The 23384-nt window shown below is 53.9% G+C and overlaps 1 protein-coding gene across 2 annotated transcripts; it reads left to right on the forward strand.

Annotated features, from left to right (window-relative positions):
- The first annotated feature begins 934 nt into the window (after positions 1-934).
- TRARG1 (trafficking regulator of GLUT4 (SLC2A4) 1) lies at positions 935-17340 on the forward strand. 2 transcript variants are annotated; one of them, XM_077851847.1, is made up of 3 exons: positions 935-1764; positions 13376-13603; positions 14870-17340. In XM_077851847.1, exons 1-3 carry the CDS (start codon positions 1378-1380, stop codon positions 15047-15049), a joined length of 795 nt encoding a protein of 264 aa, XP_077707973.1. In that variant the 5' UTR covers positions 935-1377; the 3' UTR covers positions 15050-17340. The 2 variants fall into 2 exon arrangements, with proteins under 2 accessions (XP_077707973.1, XP_077707974.1); XM_077851848.1 differs by having other exon boundaries at positions 939-1764; positions 13376-13508; positions 14870-15022.
- The last annotated feature ends 6044 nt before the right edge of the window (positions 17341-23384 follow it).

Genomic DNA, 23384 nt, shown 5'->3' on the forward strand with positions numbered 1-23384 from the left:
CCCCAAGCCCGGACAAGGGAGTGATATCTGGTTGAGATGAGTGTCCCTCCATTTCCGGCCTCAGTTTTCTCATCGGGACTATCAGAACCCCACAACCTCTGAGGTCCATCCCACCTCTACCTTCCCATCCCTGTCCTGCATGACCCTAGCTAGGGCTTTAGATTCTTTCCTGTACCCTCTCCCACCACCCACTCTGAGACACACACACACACACACACACACACACACAGAGTGATTCCAGGTGGTGCTTATGAAAGGAGAGAGATATTGGGGACACAAAAGAGATGAGGAGCATGGAGGAGGAGGCTGAAACAAGGGGAAGACAGGGGAGGGAATGACGGGAGACCGCAAGAATCAGAGAGGACAGGCTCACCCGGTGAGGGCTCACCAGGATCGAAGCCCTTCAGAACTGGCATCTGCCCCCAGGGAGCTCGTGAACAGAAGTGTCTTTGCTGCTCCTTGAGAGCACTCCAGAAAGGCCCTGATGGGCATGAGTTAGAACCCTCATGGAACCTTCCTCCCTAACAACCCCCCACACACACCCTGAGGAGCTCAGAACCCCATTGAGGCAGGATCCTCAGGCGATGCTTAGTCCACCCTCCCCTCCTGGAGCCCGGAGCCAGGCTGTGGCCTGGACACCTCAGGGGGATGGAGGTGAGGGTGGAGGTGGGCTGCCTAGGTCCCTAGGTCTGGGGCTCAGCGTTTCCCGACAGAGGGGAAGGAGTGTGAGCCTACTCCAGCAGAAGAGAAGCGGAGGGCTCCATTTCCCAGGACAGTTGAAGACACCCCCACACTCTGTGACCCGCTTTGTCTTTTTCCCCTACCTGGAGCCCCCAGCCCATTGAGGCAGGTTCTGTGGCTGCAGTGGAAGCCAGAGGCCCACCCCAGTCCCTCTGGGCTGCACTGGGCTGCGCTGGGGCAGAGGCAGTACACCGCTTGGCAGTTCTCAGGGGAGAGGGGAATTAAAAAGGAAAAGCATCTCTGAAGGGGGAGGGAGGGAGCTGTGTGTACACACATACTGGCTCCCTCCCTCCCCGACTTAGCCTGAGCCTCACCCAGGAGAGGAGCGTCTTCTCTCTGCTCTTGGAGCTGCCTCTGTTACTTCCCCGCCCATCTGTGCTGTTAGCAGCACCAGCAAAGTTGGCCTCCAACTTGAACAGAGCCCAGGGCTCCAGCTTCCCGAAGCTCCTCGGGGGCATCAGACAGGCCTCAGCCTCTGAACTCGGGCTGCCTGGAGAAGCCGACCCTGCCATCTAGCCCTGGCTTCCCTGGGTGACACTTCTGCCCCTGACCTGTAGGCCCCTGGATCTGGGCTGAGGAATGGTGTGCTGAGGTCCCTCTGGAGCCGATCGTCTCAGCCTGAAGCCCCAAGCCAACATGGCCAACCCTGTGCAGCCTCAGTTTCCCTTGGCTCAGGAGCCCGGCACTGCCTTACCCCTGGACCTGCCAGAGATGGAGAAGCTCCTCACGAAGGTGGAAGGCAAGGATGACAAGCCACTGAAGCTGTCCAAGTCCCTCTCCGGGGCCCTGGACCTGGAGCAGAATGGTCATGGCCTGCCCTTCAAGGTGGCTTTTGAGGGGCGACAGGAAGCCACACTGCCATGGTCTCCCTCTCGGGCCAGCTCTAGGAGGGCATCCTCCGTTGCCACTGCCTCCTCTGCCCAGGACCAAGAAGTCCCCAAAGATTACCTCATCCTTGCCATCGCCTCCTGCTTCTGTCCCGTCTGGCCCCTCAACCTCATCCCCCTCATATTTTCTATCATGGTAAGTGCTGCTCTTTGCTCCAGGGCAGAGACTGGGCCCTGGGCTCAGGAAGCATGTTCCCCTGGAAGGCACCACTCTGCCTAGGGTGCAAAGGAGGGAGAGCTGGGGGCTGGGGGCTGGGAGGAAAATTCCCTTTCTCACCTGGCCTACTACCGCCCCCCCCCAACAGAAGAGGGGGCCAGGGACCGAAGACCTTCTGTTTGCTGCCCTCCCTCATCTCGGCTTTTTGTCATTACAGCTTGACTTTGCACACATCCCTGCTAGGGAAGGGACCCCAGGGAGCCACATGGAGCTCAACTCCACATTGCAGAGAGGCAGCCAAGTTGAAGTTGGGAGGGCTTGCCTTTTTTTTTTTTTTTTTAAAGATTTTATTTATTTATTCATGAGAGACACAGAGACACAGAGAGAGAGAGAGAGTCAGAGACACAGGCAGACGGAGAAGCAGGCTCCATGCAGGTAGCCTGATGTGGGACTCAATCCCGGGACTCCAGGATCACACCCTGGGCCGAAGGCAGGCACCAAACCGCTGAGCCACCCAGGGATCCCCGAGGGCTTGCCTTTTGTTGGAGGGGGGAGTGTCCCAAGGAGTCACCCTGAGTGGGGCCGTGGCTGTGTGTTAGTAGAGGTTGTGGCCAGTGTGGGCTCTCAGGACCCTGAGTTCTCAGGAGGGGAGCCAGCTGCCCCCACCCTTCACCCCAGGCCACCTGGGTGTTCTAATGGCCTTTGCCAACTCTGGTTTCCAAGAGCCGGCGTGGCTTCCTTGACGCGCACTGAGGGCCCTGGGGCCTGACTCCCCCGAGGCTGCTCCTTGGGGGGAGCTGTTTTTGCTGGAGCCCCTGGGCCTCAGTGCTGACACTGATTTCAGCATCTGTCTTTAGTCTGTCTTTTTTTTAGTCTGTCTTTAGGTTAGGGGAGGTCTGGGCCGTGGATGAAAAGTGTGTGTCAGAGGGCATGGCTGGCCTTGCCAAGGAGGAGCATGTGAGCTAGTCTTCGCTTCTCACACACTTGTCCTTAGGGTTCTGAGTAAACTTAGGTTGTCCCCAAACCAAGCCATTTGATTAGAGCTACTTACAGAAGATCCACAGCAAACATTGGTAGATGTTGGCGAGTGACTTTTGAGGTCCAGGAAGAGGGGGGACGGAAAGGGTGGTGAGAGAGACACGGGGCAGGCACTGGCTTTCAGAATGCAAACAGAAAACAGGAGTAGTAAAGCACTGGCCCCACGCTGGTCAGGGCTGGGGGACAGGGCAGGGAGATGCTGTCTGCTTCCCTGTGGAGGGACTCCCTGCTGAGTCATCTGTCACTGAGTCCTTGAGAGCTGTGGTCACTCCTGCTGCTCCTGGGCTGTCTTCTGAGAAAGCCCCTGACCCCTCAGACACCTCCTTCCGCCTTGCTAAGGCCCAGTGTCCATCCAGGGATGCCTTCCCTGACCCCCTGGCAGATCTAGCACAAGATCCAGGGCTGAGCGGGACCCGACAGTGGGGGGGTGTCTTTGAGGAGCTTCCTGTACCTTTCTGCACTTAGGGGCTGCTGGGGCAGAACCAGGTCTCAGAGGTGCAGCCAGGGGCTCTGGGCAGGGCCACCCTCTTGGTTATAGGGAGAAGCCCCAGAAGGGGAGACAAGCTTTGGTGAGGAAACCTTACAAGGGCCCAGGAGAAAACAGGTTGTTGGAATCCATCTCTTTGTGGGGGTGACAGGGTGCAGGCTGGGAAGACATTGTCAAATGCCCCTGAGTCCAAGACTGTGAGACCACTGAAGCCACCCCCAGGACATTTGTACATCCTCCTCAGGTTCCTCAGTCCATTCTGAAGGTCACTGGGCCAGAGGCAGGGAATATGGTGCTAAACCAGAACCAATTCCCAGGAGCCTCCAGTCTAGTGGAGAGAAACTTGTAAACAGATCCTGTAACATACTGCAAGAAGTGCTCATGCTAGATGGAACCACGAGGTATCATGGGGCTTCGGGCAAGTGACTCAAATCTCTCTTCTCAGTTTTCCCATCTGCAAAATGGGTGTCACACAACACTTACATTAGAGAGCTGTGTGAGGGTGAAGTGAGATGAGCTGCACAAAGTGCTTAAGTACAATACCCAACACACAGCAAGTGCTCTTACATGGTAGCAATAATTAAGTGGAACCTGAGTGTCTCCCTGGCCAGGCATGGGATGCCATCATGGGTTTTTTGGGTTTTCTCGGAGCTTTGAAATATAATACACATATCATACAATTCACCTGTTCAAAGTGTACAATTCAGAGATTTTTAGTATGTTCACAGATAAATGCAATCATAACCACAGTCAGTTTTAGGACATTTTTCTCACCTCCAAAAAAGCTCCATGCCTTTTTTTATCACCCCATCTCTCCCATAAGCCCCCTCAAATCTAACAAACCACTTATCTTTCTGTGTCTATGGATTTGCCTCTTCTGGACATTTCATATCAGTGGAATCCTACAGCATGTGGTCCTTTGGGTGTGGCTGCAAGCTTCAGCTGGGCTGTGGCATATGTATCACACGGTTTGGAGCCAGAGAGAGGTGTGGTCAGATTTCCATTTTGGTAAAGCTGGCTGGTACAGGGTAAGAGGGGTGGAAGGGGTCCCTCTGAGCCTGGCAGTAGGGAGAAGGAACCTTTGCAGGAGCACAGGTGAGAGATGAAGAAGCCTGGACCAGGGCATAGTGAGAGGCAAAAAGGATTCCTGGAAACCTTCTAAGAGTTGTTAACATTTATTCAGTTGACCATTCACTTGACTGGCAAGTTGCTTGTATGGAGACAACTAAGTAGTAGAGAATGATTGAGCCCCCCATGAATGAATATGCCCCCTTTACCAATGAGGAGTCATGCTAGGCATTTGGGAAGATGGAGGACACGGTCTATTTGACATGGTGGAAGGATGCAAGAGTATGGTGATGGAGGGAGGTAGGCAGGGACCTGCTCTTGGGATTTAAGTTTTATCCTAGTGGCTCTGGGGAGCCCCTGAAAAATTTTAAGCAGAGGCATGATGTGGTCTGTTCACATTTTAAAACTAACACCCAGGGATCCCTGGGTGGCACAGCGGTTTGGCGCCTGCCTTTGGCCCAGGGCGCGATCCTGGAGACCCGGGATCGAATCCCACGTCGGGTTCCCGGTGCATGGAGCCTGCTTCTCCCTCTGCCTGTGTCTCTGCCCCTCTCTCTCTCTGTGACTATCATAAATAAATAAAAATTTAAAAAAAAATTTTTAAAACTAACACCCAACTGCACTGGGAAATGAGCTTGAGCAGGCAGGACTGGGGGGAGGGAGACCCTGTAGGACGCTCTTGAGTTAGTCCAGATGGGATGATGAAGGCATGGGCTGAGCAGTGGCTTAAGAAGGAGGGCACCGATGAGAGAATTGGAGAAGAGAAAGCAGTGGCAATTATTTCACACTCCTGGTTATCTCACTCCAAGGGAAGGGGACAGGAAAGAGTTTTGAAAAGAAGATTCCAGGGGTGGAAGGTAAACTAGAAGAGAGGGAGAGACACCCAGGGAGGAGCAAGTTTGAGAGGAGGAGGAATAGTCCAATGCAGTGGAGAGGTCAGGCCCAATACAGATGTGAGTGTCCAGTGGCTGGGCCACTTACAGACCCCTGGGGACCCTGGTGACGGAGAGGGTGAGGCAAGAAGGAGAGGTGACTGAGGAGGTTCATGGAGGGTGCAGAAGTGGGATCCCAAAGAGGGACCCCGTCTCTGGGAGCCTGCAGGAAAGGCCATGAGGGCAGCAGCAGATAGAAATGCTCAAGTGAAAAGGAGCTGGCTCATGCTGTATGGGCTCCATGCCACCAGGGGCACACACAAGGACGTTTGCTGAGAAAAAGGGCCCGGTGACGGGATGACAAGAGAGGTGACAAGGGACAGAGAGGTCAACGACCTAAGGGCCTTGCTGAGGCTGGACATCAGGATCCTGAGTGGTCAACAGTCTGCGCGGTGGTGCATTTTTTTTCTCCAGCTATTTGGGTATAGAGTCACACATGGGACATTGGATCCATCCAAGGCTGGGGATGGCAGGGTTGCCATGAAGGCAGACCAAGTGTCACAGAATGATGCTGGCGAGGATGGCAAATGTGGGACAGAAGGATCAGGCTGGGCTGGAGGGAATGAGGCTAGAAAGGTGGTGATGACTTTGGAGGAGAGGGCGGGGTAACAGGTAGAGGCTCAAAGAAGTCCAAGAGCAGGTGCTGTGAGAGAGAGGGCATGAGAGAGGTTCTGGGGGCTGATATTTCAAAGCAGGGCCATATGGGGTGGCAGCGAGGTGGAGTAGAGCTGTGGAAATGAATTTCCAAAGAGAACTGTGAGAAACCAGAAAGAAGGAGCCTGGGGGAGCCCTGTGTTGAGGGATATCACTTGCTAAATGTCGGGCACAGGTCCACATTTTTTACATACATTATCTCATTTAATCCAGGCTATAACCATATGAGGTCCAGGTATTGGTATTATTTTCCCTTTTATAGCTGAGAAAGCTGAAGCAGAGCTGTGGAGTAACCTGCTGGGATTGAGGAACCCAGGATTAGATGGCTGGAGCCAGAGCCCCTGTTCTACCCAGGACACTAGCCCACCTCGTGGGAATTGGGGGAGCCTGGCCAGGATGGGGTGTTATTGGGTGTGCCCACCATTGTCTCCCTTCTTTTGGGAGCCAGCTAGTTCACAGGACCCTCCCAGTCCCCAGGAAGGAAGGGGTCAGTTATTCATGGAGCCATGAGACGTGTCCCCACCCAAGCAGGGGTGAAGGAGGGACAGAGAGTACAGATAGTAAGTCTCCTGTGCTGGTATCTCTAGGTCCTGGGGACAGACTCCAGAACTCCTTACCTGAGTCCCACTCTAGTTACCAAGTAAAGCCCTTGACCCCAGCGGGGAAGGAGACCCACAGCCCTGATGGCCTTTCCAGAGCTTAGAGTCTGCAGAGCATGCCCTACTATGAGGCCGACAGTCTGGCTAATTGTTCTCATTTACCACATGAGGTGACAGAGACACTTGAGCAGTGCCTTGCCCATGGTCACACAACTGGTAAGAGGCATGTCCGCTGGATGCTGAATCTTTCTCCATGCCCCTGCCCTGCATCTACCTCTGGGGACAAAGATGGTGTATCCCTCCCAGGAAAGCCAGACCTTTGGGGGCATTTGTGCAGGGATGATGTGATGATCCACTTCCTTCCCTCTTTCTCTCCACGCTCCCCCTCAACATGTCATCCCTCTCCACCCCTACTGACTCTATCAGTGGGAGACTAGTGGACCAGCAGGGTCCTTTCCACTGTGGCTGTAACAACAGGATCCCAGGTATTCAGACCTAACCCTGCAGCCTCCCGTGAGCCTCCTGAGGTGGCCAGGACTGGCTTCATCTGTTTTTCTCCTGGGTCAGGCTGACAGATGACCATGTTCCTCCTCAGGGCCAGCAACAGGGGGACCTGAACCCCAGGCAGTTGGGCCTTCAGTTGACAGCAGTGCTTAAACAAGCATCAGACAGACCTGGCTGTGCATCCCAGCTCTGGGCATTAAAAGCCGCGTGACCGTGTCTAAATCCCTCAACTTCCTTCTGTAGCCTCGGTTCTCTCATCTACTAAACAGGTTTAATAAGACTGTCTACCCCATAAATCTGTTGGGAGGATTAACTGGGTTAATATGTGAAAACACCTACCACAGAGCCTGGCACATAGTAAATGTTTAATAAATGGCAGTGGTTACTGTTATTAATACTAAATGAAATTTGTAATGTCAGAGGAAAGGGCAAATCCCTAGTGGGCAAGCAATTCTGACTTGAGCCAGTTTGGGGGATACTGGAGTGTCAGCCCTCGTGACGCCGTCTGGGAGAGGGGCAGCCCTGTCCATGGTTTTGTTGGAAGCCTCTGATCAACCACTTTTCTGTCAATTCCTCTTACCACATGTGGGAAGCATGAAAGAGGTCCAGAGTGGTTCAATATTCCCTTTCTCAGGCATTCTGGATGACCTGGTTATTTAACTGACCAGTTGTAGACTCCCTTTCATTGCATTCACTCCCTTTCATGCATTCATGCATTCACCCAGCAAAAGCGCTGAGCCCCAACCAGTACTGAGGGTCAGCTGGCACAGACATATGGCTTAAAGTATTGAAAATATTGACATACTTCTGAATGGTTGGCAAACAGTTGCTGTCTCAAGGTCCTAACCATCTCCAACCACTCCCACTCCCACCCCCCATGGGAGCTGACTGGAGTCCTTCCCCAGGAGCCCCCACCCCACCCCATGCCTCTCCACTCTCCAGCAACTGAAGTTAACCCTGTAGTTAGAGCATTCCAGAAAGAATTGCACTGTTGTACAGAGAGGGATGCGAAAGGGGGCATGGGGAAGCACATCCCTTAGCTTTGACCTGCCAGGAGTTTCTTGATCTCTGTGGAAGAACAAATAGCTGGTCAGCGATCGATCAGCTGATCACATCTTGTCAGTCCTCCTCAGACCTGCCGGGGCTTGGCCTGAGCCTCATGAGTGGAGGAAGCTCATTCCTGATAGGTTCGGCAGCCACCCTCCTCTGGCGGTTTCAGCTACGCACCCACCCCCCCCCCCCCCCCCCGCAGCTCTCCCCAACACTTCCCCTACCCCATCTGCTTCCCTCCCCACCCCCTACCAGCTCTCAGGCTTTTTTCAGTGTCTTTCCTCACTGATCTATTAACCTGAATTCATTTTCTCCCTTACCATTCCCACAGCCTTGCAATCACAAATGATCTATTAATTCACTGTCATTACAACCATTACTGCAATTATTATTGTGCCTTCAACTTGAGCCATTTGGTATAAAGGGGAGAGGATGTCATTAAGTGGGGTTTGATATGCAGCTGGTAAGTCACTCATAAAAAGTAATGAAGGATCTTCTTCCATTCCTGGAGTCAAGGGATGAATTTTTCATTTGGGAACTAATGGAAGGACTTCAGAAATGAGTGCCAGCTAGTGGTAAGGAACTTCTATATATAAAAGTAGGGCTCTCCTCTTCAAGGCAGCTATTCCCTCCATTTTACAGATCAGAAAACTAAGATTTACAGAATAGTCGTGAGGTTTACGTTGCACAACTTATGACACAGCGTATGATCCAACAATGGCTTATCTGGCCATTCCCAGTGCATGTCCCTGAACACTGTCTCTCAGGCTCAAAGGAACATGCATGAGAGGGATGCACAGGCTGATGGCTCTGTGGATAATGAAGAGCAATTGAGTTTAGAGTGAAAAATTCATTTCTCCCTCCTGCTTCCCCTTCCCACCTCTTATACCCAAGCAACCACACACACGCGCCTCCACGGGTCCTGAATCATTGCCAAATGCACAAAGATTTCTCTGGCAAGTGAGGAGCAGGACTCATCCCAAATCCTGTGCCCCTTCCCGCTGCATGCCACGCTTACAGCTGAGAATGAGTCTCTTGGTAATGATTCAAAGTAGCTTCAGAATTTCTTTTTTCTTTTTCTTTCTTTCTTTCTTTCTTTCTTTTTTTTTTTTTTAAGATTTTGTTTAGAGACACAGGCAGAGGGAGAAGCAGGCTCCCTACAGGAAGCCCCACATGGGACTCGATCCCGGGTCTCCAGGATCACACCCCGGGCTGCAGGCGGCACCAAACCACTGCGCCACTGGGGCTGCCCAGGCCCAGAATTTCTAAGGCCAAACTTCCTGGAAATTCCTGAAGCATTTCTGTATGTTGCCCCCTCTTCCTCCCAAGAGGGAAGAAGGTGTTGCCTTGATGTTGAAGTCCTTCGTGCAGTGACCTGGGCTGGCCATGCAGAGAGCTGGAGGTGGCGTGAGTTACAAAACCCAGATAACAGATATCTTTCCTGTGGGACTTGTTGCCTTTATTTTATTCATGAATCTTCTATTAACTTGGAGCATTCCACTGGCTAAGTTCAGTGGTTGCAAAACAGACTCTTCTCTCATTCTTTTTCTCTTCTTTTATCCTTTACTTCCTCAAATGCTTACTGAATGTCTCTTAGGGCCAGTCCCTAGGTTACATAAGAGGGACACCAAGATTGAGGCTGCTCGGTCCCTGCCTTCAAGTCTAGGGTAAGATATTGACATGAGAACTAATGATACAAGATGGGAAGGGAGGAAGAGAGCATGGTGTAAGATGCTATGGGAGCCCCAAAGAGGGGCTGATTGATTGCTTTTGGGCACCAAGGAAAGTTTTACTGGAGGTGATTCTTGAAGGGTGAGGCTGGTGCAGTCTCCAGATGAAACATATTGCAGGAGTGGATAGGGCAGTGGAAACAGCTGGAGATGTAGGGGCAGACTTGAGGGACGTTAGAAAGGTCAAGAATTCATACCTGGTGATATTTGAGGATGAGGAGAGACAGAGAAAAGCCACTCATCCAGGGTCATGGAGCTAGGAGAGCTGTAGAGGGTGGGGACAGGCACGCAGGAAGTCTAATTTCAAAATTAGACAGCCCTCCAGGCTGCCCTTGCCTTGTAGGGGGCTGGGAGGCTGCACCTGCTTGCCAGGTCTAGGTGGGCTTGTGAGTCTCAGGATGGGCTGTTGCCTGAGTCCCCGCCCATGCCCCCTCCTCAAACCAGCCCCACCTCCTCCTAAACCTCTTGCTGGATGACACTTGTCCATTGTCACTGGGCACCCTGAGGTCCAGAGGCATGAACACTCACAACATTCTGACCAGACCCTCCTACAGACCTATTGAAGTGTGAGACCACCAGTACCCACATTTGTCCTGTCTCCAAGACAGCGGTGCTCTCCTCTGCTGGCTGTGCTCAAGTCTAAATCTCTCTGTTACCCTGAGTTCAGGACACTGGGGTTCAGAACTCAGGAATACTCAGGACATTGGGGCACCAATCACCTCTGGGTCTTTTCATCTTCTCCCTCTGACTGGATCTTTCTCTCTCCTGTTTTGATGAAATCCTCTATTTGTCTTACTCAGTTGTAGGACGCCCAGTACCTGCAAGACAGAATCCAGATTCCATTTTGTGATAGTCAGGGTCCTTGCTGACCTGGCCTCTCTTCTCTGCTCCAGTTGCTTCTCTCACACCTGCGTGGTGCTCTGTGCTCCAGCCTCTCATTTGTAAAATAGTCTAATAATACTCCCTAACTCATAGGAGTGTTAGGTGCTCTAATGCTCTGCTGGATGACAAGGACTTAACATGGTTCTCGGTACAAGGTAGATGTTTGAATAATGATAGGGATTGTTATTCTGGTGGAGGTGGAGGAGCCTTGGTGGGCTTCACAGAGGGGGTGGCATTGGGGCAGCCATCGAAGGATGGAGACGATATGGACCAGTGGTTGAAAAGGTGGGAATGCTGGCAGGAGAGAGAGCACCGGCAAAGGCATGTGACAGTTGGTGCTCAGACCTGGAGCAATTCAGATTGGCTGGGTCCTGAGGTTGTGGAAAGGAAGAATAGAGGATAAAATCTGGAAGTGCAACATTAACCTGGGTTTGGACTTTGTTCTGTGAACAGTGGAGAGGCCATGGAAGATGCTGGGCAGGGTCACTGGCTAAGTCACCATCTTCTTAAACTTGTGCATCAGCTTCCAACTCTCCATTTCCTCTCTCTCTTTTTTAAGATTTTATTCATTAATTCATGACACACACACACACACACACACACACACACACACAGAGAGGGGCAGGGACACAAGCAGAGGGAGAAGCAGGCTCCACGCAAGGAGCCCGATGTGGGACCCGATCCTGGGACCCTAGGATCACGCCCTGGGCCGAAGGCAGGCGCTAAACTGCTGAGCCACCCAGGGATCTCCTCCACCTCCAATCTGATCCCACCCTACGACCACATGCCAGGGGTCTAGCACAGGGTCTGGCATAAATCTCTGTGGAGGGGAATGGTCGTGTGGGGAGTGGCATGGAGAGGAAGAGAGTGTAGAGCTGGGGATGGATCTTCAGGAGGCCATTGTGCTGGCTTGGGTGGGAAGTGGAACCGGACCCAGGGCAGGTGCAAGGCAGCCAGAGAAGACTGCAGTGGAATTGACCAGGAGAGGAAACCTCTTGGTAGGATGGATGGGACAGGCATTGTGACCAACTGGGATGATGGACTCCAGGCTGTGGCCAATAATTGGACAGAGGAGCACAAGGCCAGGAGCAGATCTGAGGCAGAGCAAGTCTGATGTCAAACACTGTGGCAGGCAGGTGGTACCGTCCTGGAAGGAGCTTGAACAGGGAGCCATGGTGTGGGGTGGGAGATTGGTTAGGTTTCTGAGAGGAGAAAAAGACAGGACCTGGGGGAGGGAGAGCACCCTCATGAAGAGAACAGAGAGGGGAGGGGTATCTTTGCTGAACTTCAGCTTCTTTAAAAGTGGGCAACATTGCCAAGTGCATGGGGTGTTCTGAGCCTAAATGAGATTCAGGTGTAGTCCTTAGCAACCTGCCTGGTGCAAAGTAAGGTCTCAAGACATCATCACCGGGATCCCTGGGTGGTGCAGCGGTTTGGCGCCTGCCTTTGGCCCAGGGCATGATCCTGGAGACCTGGGATCGAATCCCACATCGGGCTCCCTGCATGGAGCCTGCTTCTCCCTCTGCCTGTGTCTCTGCCTCTCTCTCTCTGTGTGTGACTATCATAAATAAATAAATAAAAATTAAAAAAAAAAAAAAGACATCATCACCACCACCACCACCATCATCAAAGGACTCAACTGTATTTCTTGCTGAACTCAGGAGCCTCAGATATTTGGATAATAAAGTAACCAAATAAGTGGCCTAATACCTTGAAAGCAGTCACACCTCTAGTGGACTCCTGCTTGTATCTGTTCTTTCTAGAAGTCCAGGAAGCCTCAGAGACTTCTAGAGCTGGAGGAGTCTGGAAGTCACAGGCCAGCCTTGGTCAGCAGGCTGATTCTTAAACCATCATGGATGGGGTGTGGGGCCTCCATGGATACACTTGGGACACACCTCCTACTGAGCCCCTGTAGGACCTCCCAAGAGCTGGCCATCCCCACACCACCCACCTGCTTTCACTAAATTAAATAAGGCTGAGAAAAACCAAGCTCACTGAGAAAGAGTGAGGTATCAAATGGACCCCTGTGAAGCCAAGCATGGCCTCCCCCAAGCCCCAGCCTCTCCAATTCAAACCCAAGATGCCTGCCTTTCTGGTATGATTTGGGAAGTCAGCTTAGTTGAGGAAGCTCGTGGTTTCTGGGTGCGAAATAGGAAGAGGGAGGATCAATGATATTTTTTCCTGTTGTGGAAGACAGGGTCATAGAGGAGCAGAGGCAGGCCCTCGGGCTACAGAAAAAGCCATAGGGCTTTGTTAGGGTGGCCATAGCAGTGAGCCTTGGGCAGGGCTCCAGAGGGGGGGCTTACCTGTCCTGCCAGCTCAGCATGGCCTGGACCTGGCCCACCCTCCCAGACTCTCGGTCCCTACTATGCCACCTGCCACTGTGACTGTGACTCAGCACTGCTCTGAGAGGAAGTGCCCTGCACTGCTTGGTTCTGTTTCCAGTGAGGGGTGGGCTCCGTTGGGGGTTCCCACAAGAGATGTGAGCCACTTGAGCAGGAGAAGCCTGCTTCCTGTCCTCAGGATAGGTGCTGGAATGTGGGCTGCAGTGGAGGCTGGGTGGGTTCTGGAGGCCCAGGCCAGGGGCCCCCCCACAGGTCTGCTGGGAACAGCTTTCCTGAGGTCTCTGCCACCCTCTCTTTGCAGTCCCGAAGTAGCGTGCAACAGGGGGACCTGGATGGGGCTCGGAGGCTGGGTCGCCTGGCCCGGCTGCTCAGCATCACCTTCATCATCATGGGAATCATTATCATCATCGTGGCCATGACCGTCAACTTCACAGGTGAGGCCCCGTCACAGGGAGCCAAGCAAGCCAGCTTGCTCGGGACTACGGAAGGGTGCAGCCCAGCTCCCTGGGGAGGGGGCAGTGGGAATGAGGTAAGAGCACATGGGGGACATAGACCGATCGTCTCTCAGAAGTGACCCTATCCCCGGTGGTGCCCAGCTGCATGAGACTGGCTTCTGACTTGCCTTTCACCCGGGTCATTAGGAAAGGGTATGGGAAAAGCACAGGCCTGGGAGTCAGAGGCGGCCAGCTCCAGTCTCAGCTCTGAGGGACTTGGGCTGGTGTCGTGTCTGGCTGAGCCTTGTGAGCATCACCCAAGATCATGGATGTGATGCTGCTTGGTGAATGGTGGGCCCGCCCTGGAAGCATTCCTGTTGCGATGGCCAGCACATACTGGGAATAAACAATGCATGTGGTGGAAGTCTGGGGGGAACACTCTGTGAGCCCCCAGAGTTGGCCCAGGGAAATTAACCAAGTGGGGGCACCATTTTGAAAGGTGACCCTCAGCTGCTCAATGGGCCAGCACAGCTTTGAGCGTCTGGGCTGTGCAGGGCAGCGTTGTCACATGCTCGTCTTGGGAAGCCCCCAACCATCTCTGCCTCTTGCAGGGAACAGCCTAAGCTTTTCCCCTAAAGACTTGGCTACTCCAGATGCGCCATGTGGACCAGCAGCAGTGGCTGCTGACACCAGGAGTGTGTCAGAAACGCAAAGTCTCAGGCCCCAGCCCAAACCCACTGCATTTCAGCTAAGGGTCTGCATTTCAGTAAGATTTCCAGTCCAGTCATTAAAGGAGGCACTGATTTAGAACAGGAGGGTTCAACCTGGGGCAGAAAGCCTGAGATTCGGCGGTGGGGTCATGGGCAGCCCTGGCCACTTTGGAGAGGGAAGAGTTCAGTTTGTATTCAGCCTGCCTGGGTTTCAAATCCACGTCCTCCACTGTCCAAGTGTTTGAAATGAAGCACGTTCTATGCTGTCTGTGGGGCTGGCGGCCGCACAGGAACATGAGGGGCAGGGGCCTGCTGGTGTGAGCATTAGCTGGGGAGCCCCCTGTGCACCTCAGCCTCCTTTGTCCTGTGGCTGCTTATCACGTTTGCCATGACTTTTTTGACGGCAAAGGATGAGTATTGAACTCAAACTGGCAAAGGGAATTGTTTGAAAAACTCAGGCCTCAATGGTTCTATGTTTGGGGGTCCTCTGGCGCTGTGAACTGACAGCTGAGGCTGCAGGTGGGAGTTTAGACACCCCAGTCAGAGGACCCTGTTGCCTCTTCCCATTAGGAAACAAAACCCCAAATCCTCCAGGCAAGGACTTGAACGCCTGTTCTGAGCTCTCTTCTGCCGTGACTGTTCTCTTTACAGTTCCAAAGAAATAAAACCAACCGGGGCACTGCGCTGGTGGAGGCAGCCCTGGCCGGCTGGAGGCCTCCAAACTCACACACCCCACCTCCCGCGGGAGCACAGGACAGTGACGTCCCTGAGCCCCCAAAGCACGAACTTGGAGGGAAGCCCCCAGGTCTCCCCACTGTCAGCCCACATTAGATGCAAAAAGCAAGAAGAACGAATAATGTGGTTTAATCTGATGGACACGGCCCGGTGTTTGGCCTCGGTGTACTGGCTTGTTTCTTATCCCTACGATCTCCTGACCCACCAAGCAGCACATATTGCCTGTCGGAAGGGGAACCAGCCCCGCGGAGGAGATGCAGAGGAGAAACAGCACATTCCCTGTGTGTCTGATGAGCAGGAGCCAGGACGTGGGACTTTCTCTTTTGTATTTTTGTGGGCGGGGTGGGGGGTGCCCGGGTGTAAAAAAGATTATTTGCATGCCTTGTGCCACATGCTTGCTTCGATCCCAGCTCAGAGGCTCAGCTGCCGCCCAGCACACACCCTGGGACCTCCTTGGGCACCCAAGATGTGCAGGTGCCTGGAGAGAGGTGACGGGCCCCCTGCATCACAGGGTGGAGGTACCAGAAGGAATGCTGGTGAAGACAGGAATAGGAACTGCACCTCTTCTCTAGCTTTTCAATTTCAGGATCATCTCTGCTGAGAGCTCCGGTCCCAACACGTCTCCCCGGATGACCCAGCCTGCCTCTTGCTCCCTCCCTACCTGTGCCGTTGCTTGGGGTCTGACCCCAGACCTGCTCAGCCCATGAGGAGCCCAGACCTGAGCTTGCCTCCTGCGACGGCCTCCCTGATGGTCTAGGGTACAAACTTGGGACCCCATGCAGAGTAGTTCCCAGCCCAGAAGCCCCTGATGCTCTGTGCTTTACCCTGTGTCCCTGGCCATCCACAGACTACAAAGGCTTTCCCTAGAGGGGGTTTTGGGAACACCTTTGGTGGGGGACTTCCCATGGGCTCCCAGGCTATTAGCAGGGAGTGGGTTGGAGGGTTTGATGAAGGTTTAGTGTTGATTTGGTCTAGAGAATTCTAAGATGGAGGGAAGGGCCTGGCTGTAGGGGCCAGTCTGGGAGAGTGGGAGGCCCTGGGCTTGGGAATACACTCATGTGCCGGGAGGCAGGGAGTGACACTATGGCTCCTGTGTCAGGACCTAATTTGACAACTGAAAGGACTGAGCAGGGTCCTTTGACCTCCTGCCTGGTTTCTTGCCCTGGGATTCTCCCCAGACTTCTACTGGCACAGGCTCTGCCCACAGGGGCTTCTCCTAGGCCCACCTACCTTGCTGGCTTCAGCTCCCAGGCCCTGCCCAGTAGCCGGTGGGCGTTATGGCCCCTGATGGGAGGGCCTGTTCCCAGCCACAGCCAGACTAGCCCCAGGCTGGCAGACATGGTTTCCCCCACACCCATTCAGAGCCCTTGTGCCTTCTCTCAGGTCCCCTGCCTGTCTCCCCGACGCTCCTCAGAGCTCCTGGGAGGGAGCCTGTTAGCACAGAGGCTCTGTCTACCAGGAGGAGTCCCAAGAGCAGCTCTGAACTTTCTAGAAGGGCCTTGGTGGCAGGGGAGGGATGCAGGGCCCAGGGGCACTGGGCGGATCCCTCTGGGGCCCAGCATTCCTGTTCCAGCGTCAGTTCCTCAGTTCCTCCCCTGGGGAGCAAACTCCGGAAGGAGGGGCTGGCTTTGCTTTACAGGACCTCTGAGGCCCAAATAGAGATGCCTCTGTTGGGGGAGGGAGAGAGGGAGCCCAGAGTATTTGTGTCACTTGCCAAGTCAGGTTGGGCCAGGAGCTGTCATGACGTCTGTGGAACTGGCCGCTCATGAGTTGGTGGTCTCCTGGCAAGCCCTGGGGACCACAGCTTCAGCACCCCAGGGGGAAGAGAGAGGGTGACTAGCTGGTTTAGGCATGGTCCTGTCCGGAAAATGATGGCCAAGGCGGGGCTGGTGCTGTGACTGGCGTACACACCCAGACCTGCCCTGGATCTGCACAGGCACACACTTGTCCACACTCAAAGCCCAGAAGAGAGAAGCCACTGGCAGACAGCCACAGGACAGCGGGGGCGTCCTTCCGTTCAGGAGAGGACAACTTGGGAAACTTGTAGTTGTACCAAGGACGGAGCTCAGAGGCTCTGAGCATTGTGGAGGCAGAGGCCCCTGGAGTCTGATCCCTCTGGCCAGAGGACCAGGAACCCTGCAGAGAGACTGGGGGGGAGGGTCCCCTGACGCCTCCACCCACAGGCAGCCTGGCACCCGGAGGCCTCACCCCTTGCTGTCCCTGCTCCACTGGAGGTCCGGCCGCTGGCCACATGAACCCTCCAGCTTGGGGCGCTGACGCAGCCTCTCCCTGTGTCCCAGGGGGAGAACTACCCCCACCGCCACCCGGCAGGTGGCCCCTCTGTATCGCTTGGCTTGGGAAGAAATAAAGCTGAAAGTAAACATGCACCACGGGCCTGTGTCTTTGTGCCGCCAGGGCCAAGGGGGTCCAAACCACGGGGGCACGAGCGGAATTCACTCAGCCTGTGGGTTCCAGGGTTCCAGGGCTGGGGCTGGGAGCTGGGCAAGGGGAAACACTGGGACTGGGCAAGGGAAACACTGGGAGCTGGGCAAGGGCACACTCAAGGTGGTCCCCTGGGCAAGTCTGTCCTCCCTGGGCCTCAGTTTCCCTAATGAGGAATGCCAGTCCCATCCTTCCTCAGCTGTTCTTTCTGCATCTGGACAAAGACCTCAGGAGCAGAGAGTAGAGAGCAGGAAACCGCCACCTGCTGACAGCCCGGCACCTGCTGGGCACTTCATGTACATGGGTAAATCCTAGGGGCTACGAGTGTCATTCCCTGGTTCAGATCGGTAAACTGAGATGCCAAGATGGTCAGGGACCTGTGCCAGGTCACACCATGCCTGGCACATAGGAGGTGCTGAATAAATGTTGGTGAACTGACCCTTTCCCTAGGGCTGACCCCAAAGTTGGCATCTTGCTGCCACACTTTGCTACCCAGAGAGGAAAGCCCTATGGAAGGAAAGGCAAGTTAGTCCCAGTGGGGGAGAGGTGGGGGGAGGGGGGGCCACGCCTTGCCTGCAAGAGGGCAGGCTGAGCGGGGAGGTGAGTGTGGGCAGTGACAGCCCCTCCTCTTTCCTTCCCTCCCCCTCTGGGGGTTTCTTTTATAAGGGCGCTAATCCCAGAATGCTGTTGACCTCGGCCCCTCCCAAAGGCCCTACCTCCTAACACTCACCTTTTTTTTTTTTTTTAATTTTTATTTATTTATGATAGTCACAGAGAGAGAGAGAGAGAGGCAGAGACACAGGCAGAGGGAGAGAAGCAGGCTCCATGCAGGGAGCCCGACGTGGGATTCGATCACCGGTCTCCAGGATCGCGCCCTGGACCAAAGGCAGGTGCTAAACCACTGCGCCACCCAGGGATCCCATCCTAACACTCACCTTGAGGGGTAGGATTTCAACATAGAAATTTGGGAGGGACACAGCAAGCAGATACTGAGAGAGCCATGAAGGGAGCAGCCACCTTTGTCCCAGAGTGGGAGGGAGGTTCCCCAAAGGACCCTGGGCTAGGCCCCCTCCCTCTCTCCTTCCACAAACCTCTATTAAGTGTGGAGTGCTCTGATCAGATGGCAGGTGGCACCAAATGTGGGGTGTCCCAATCTTTTGGGGGCTAGTGGTGCGGGTGGTAAAAGGATTCACCCAAGGCAGGACAAAGGAGATAGAAGTCTATTGAATACACTGTAAGGGAGCAGCGGGCAGGACAGGGAGAGACTGTCTGGGACGAGGTGGTGGTGAGGGGTCACAGTTATAGAGCAGAGTGAGGGAGCACAGGAACTTAGGGAATTTGTTCTTTTTTGGTAATCGTAGGAACTGTGCCCGGTTGTAATTGGTTAATTAGGGCCTATGGTTATTTCAGGTTGGGTCACCTGATAGGTCTGTTTGCACTCAGCCCGGTTGTCCCTGTGGCCCTTTTACCTCACTCAGCTTCCAGTGCTCACACCTGCTGCCTAGAAGCTGCCTCCACATCAAGCACCGACTACATACCAGGCCATGTACTGGACCCTGAGGACACAAAGATGAAAAGGACAAGTTTTCTGGACCATATGACCTTTGACCTAAAGGGAAAGTTCTGGAAGGAAGGAGAGAGTTAAGTTCCTGAGGGCAGGGTAAGTGAATGTGCCCTGGGTAGATGAGGGCCGCAGGGAGGGAACCTGGGGCAGAAGCCTGTCCTGGGAGGTCAGGGGAACCGAGAGCAGGAAGGTGGCCTCCACCAGGAGCCTCTCATGACATTTCCAAAGATATTTAAAACATTACCCACGGATCCCAATGAAGATGAGATGCTACCATTGTAATGCTGCCAATTTAAGGTGATGGACACTTGCTACCCAGGGGCACTGCCGGGAACAATCACATCGCCCGAGTGCCTGGCTTGGTAGTCTGAAAGCATCATTTGTCAGACACAACCCAATTTTAGAAACTTTGCACGGGAAGCAGGTAGTACACGTGTCTTACAATCAGTGAGGGAAAAGTTAGAGCTTCCACAATGCACAGGCCTCAGATGACAGATGACGGTACCCTGGGATGAGGGATCTGGCCTCTCTGAACCCCAACTCACCATCTGTAAGTGGGGTGATAATCCGCTCTGTGAATCCACAGGGCTGCTGGAAGCCTGATGGCAGGCTCCTCCAGGTGAAGCATGAGAGCTTGATACATGTGGGGAGCACAGCGTGACTCCAGCCTGGAGAGCATCCCAGAGTCTGGGCAGTTCTGGGCACCCTGTCCTGACCCTTGAAGCCCCAATGTCCTCCATCCCCAGTCCTATCTGCCTCCTCCCCACTTCCCGGCACATGATAGGAGACAACCCTGTGTGCCCTGGAAAGCTCTCTGGCTCAGGCCCCCAAAACTTGCCCTCACTGTCCATGTCACTGTGAGCAGACCCCTGGCCTCTCTCTGGGGCTGTGTCCTCAAGTGAAGGAGTGAGCTGAGCTGGTGTCAGGTGGGCTTCTCAATCCTGGCTGCACCACGGAATCACCTGGAGCTTCAGGAAATGCTGAGGCCTGGCTGCCACCCTTAGAGAATCTGGTTTAAATGTCTGGGGTGTGGCTGGAGCATCTGGATTTTTAAAAGCTTTTCAGTGGTTATTCCAATGCTCTTTTGAGGTTGGGAGCCACTGGGATAGACTCTTGAGCCTCGCTACTCAAAGCGCGGTCACTGGACCATTAGCTTGGCCATCAGCAGCAACTGGCAAAAATGCAGAAACCCAGGCCACAGCCTAAACTCTAACAAGATCCGTGGGGGGTTCATCTACAGGTTACGTTTGGGGAAGCTCTGGTTTGGATGCCTGGAGAGGTGCTAGCTGGTCTCACCTTAGGTGCACCTTCTCCAACGGGGCTCTGATCTCCCCTCCAAAAATAACAGTCATTTTCCTTTCCTTCTTATTACCAGGATCTACTGTAACAAACTGAGAAAAATCTAGGCAATACTGAGACACAAAGAGAAGGACAAAGAGAGAAACCCCAGATAAGTTTGGCATTTCACAGCAGAAGAGGTCTGCACTCCTCTCCCCAAAGTGTTTGCCAGCAAGGCTGTGGCCTCTGTGTAGGGGGCACATGCATGTGGGTGGAGGTCAGAGGGTCATCATGGAGGGTGTGCCCCCAAAAGCACCATTCCCAAGGAAGCATGAAACTTCCCCAGCCTCTGCCCCATGCACTATGGACCTGATGGAATCTGCTGGAAAGTCAAACAGGTGTCTTAAAGCTACTGCTTGGATGAAAACTTCTTGTAACCAGAATGAACTCTCTGGCTCTCCTGACTCTCTACCCTCCAGACTCTGGGCCCTAGAGGGGATGTCTCTTTCACCTTCATCCTGAGGTGGGAGTTCCTACTCCAGGGGTTGGATCTGTACCCATAGTTTCTTTGTGCTTAAGGACACACGGGCCCCTCCAGGTGGAGGAGGTTTGGAAATTGTACAAAGGTCCCTTCCTGGGTATGTTTGCAGCCCAGCTCCCAGTCTGGAGCCCTGAGGACAGTGCCCCCGGCCCAGAGGCCTGCCCACACCGCAGAGTCCCTCCCTGGAGCCCAGGGCAGAGCCGGTCTGCTGGAAGCTGGGCCTGCCAGGGCTTCTGCCTCCTGCATTATTGATCTGCTGCCTGGCCGTGGACATGAATAATTCAGCAGGGGAAGGAAGCACTGAGGACTACAAATTGGAGGCATCCAGGCTCCTCCCACCTTAGTGCTCAGGGGTTATTCCTCTTTGTTTAATGGGCTTCCTGAATCTCAAGTGTCTCCTCCTGCCCACGGGTAGGCCCAGTATAGGTCCTGCAGGCTCGGGGTGGCTCTGGATCCGGCCCAGCTGGTACAGAACTGCCTGCAGCTGCAGGAGCCAGGTGACCCATCCTGGCCATGCTTCCTTCTGCTCACCTGGGACTCTAGAGTCACTGGGCCTGACTTCACTGGCTGAGCCTTTTAACTTCTCTGACTAGCTGGGTCCTTATGCCTGAGAAGGTCCTCATGTCATCCTGACCTGCGGTGCCTGCTCTGTAAGCAGGAGCCAGTAATGATGTCGATGTCATTTATGATACATGGTGGCTTCTTTCATTGGTGTCCAGGTCTTGGCCAAGGGCTGAGGGCACTGGCTGGGAAGGGGTGAGTGCTGGATGATGGAGAAGCCTGCTTGGCGTGGGGTGCAGTCGGAGCCTCAGGGGTGTGGCCCTGGCAGTGAAGGGGGCCGTGGGGGGACATCACAAGAATTATTCAGGATTGGATCCCTGGGTGGCGCAGCGGTTTGGCGCCTGCCTTTGGCCCAGGGCGCGATCCTGGAGACCCGGGATCGAATCCCACGTCGGGCTCCCGGTGCATGGAGCCTGCTTCTCCCTCTGCCTGTGTCTCTGCCTCTCTCTCTCTCTCTGTGACTATCATAAGTAAATAAATAAAAATTAAAAAAAAAAAAAAGAATTATTCAGGATTCCTCCTGGGATTTTCTTTCTCTGACCAAATGTTTCCAAACGACAGTCTCAGGGGCCCCAGAACCACCTGGGAAAGGCAATGGGACTGCAGGTTTTGGAGTCCATCAGCTCATTCCTGACACTGTAGATCTCGGGCTCAGTTCTGTTCCACGTTTCCATTTAACTCATATTTATTAAGGGTAACGTACAATGTATAATCTCAGGCCAAACTCGGGTGTGCAGGAAACTTCATTTCTCTTTTGCCCCGACATGGCTGGTGGCAGAAACATAAGTGTGGTCGGTTCAGATGGCTTTCCCTTTTCCCTGCGGATTGCAGCTGGCTGGGGTGTTGGGGACAGAGGTGGCAACAGTCTGGTCCTCATTCCATTGTCCTTAGTCCCTGTAGAGGGCTGCGGAGTCAACCTTTAGTTACCCCGTTGGTCTCCGCTTTGGCTCCTCTGCTCCTCCACCCTCTCCTTTGCCTGAAGATGGCTCCGTTGTCTCCTGAGTCCATCCCTTCTGAACACCAGTGCACGCAAGATAGGGTTCTTTTTTCTCATTTAACAAGAAGTCCAGAGGTAGGCAGCCAATGGTGAGGTGCAGTGTGCCCATGGGGTCATCAACCAGGTGCCTGCAGTCTGCTCGCTTCACCATCCAAGCCTAAGGCTTTTGCCCTTTTGCCTTCTGGCATTCCACCTTAGGCATGGCCCCAGGATGGCTGCAGGGCTCCAGCCATTCCCACTAGGGAGAAGGAGGAAAGGGGGAGGGCAGAAAGGGCCAACGAAGGCTGAGTGGGCTCCATTTAAAGGGCTTTCCTGCAAGTCCCATCTAGTGACTTCTGCTTTCCATTCTTTGACCTCAGCTGTGTCACATGGCCACCACTGGCTGCAAAGGAGGCTGGAAGTACAGTCTTCTCACCGGGTAGGCTGCTGCCCCAAGGAAAAGCAAGGTTCTGTAAGGAAGGAAGGCAGGGAAAATGGACACTGGGCAGCACCAGGGCTTCCCGCCACGTTGGCTCTGTGGGCTGTAGACGTTCCGTCAGGCTGCCCCACGTGCTGCCTGCCCAGACCCACTAGCAGTGTTTGTCTTCTCTGGGGCCCTGCTCTCCTTCTACCTGCTTAACCAGAGGAACATGCTTAGAGCCCCTCCGTTCCTGCATCTTATAAACCCACCAAGAGCTGCATTGTATGTCCCCCTCACCACCGCCACCACCACCACTGCCATGGGAGCAGACAGGCGCCTCCCCGCCTTTCTCATTTCCCTTCTGATCGGGGAGTCTTGGGGCAGGAGCCCTGCTCCGACTCCTCTTACACATATTCTTCCAAATCTATTTCTTAAGCCACTAGTTCTTTCAAAAAACTAGGCTTTTGAAACTCAAAAGCCAAGAACTGGCTCCTTTTCCTTCCTGCTTTTTCTTGGGTCTTTCCTACCTTGAGATTAAGACTGAGTGAATGGAGGAAAGGATGATTCAGAGAAATACGAGAAAAGGAAAATATGTGGTTAATATTTCAAAGCAATACTCTGCCACAAATACACTGCACTGAATGCTTT

This window comes from Canis aureus, chromosome 16, assembly GCF_053574225.1.
Source record: "Canis aureus isolate CA01 chromosome 16, VMU_Caureus_v.1.0, whole genome shotgun sequence".
Lineage (NCBI taxonomy): Eukaryota > Metazoa > Chordata > Mammalia > Carnivora > Canidae > Canis > Canis aureus.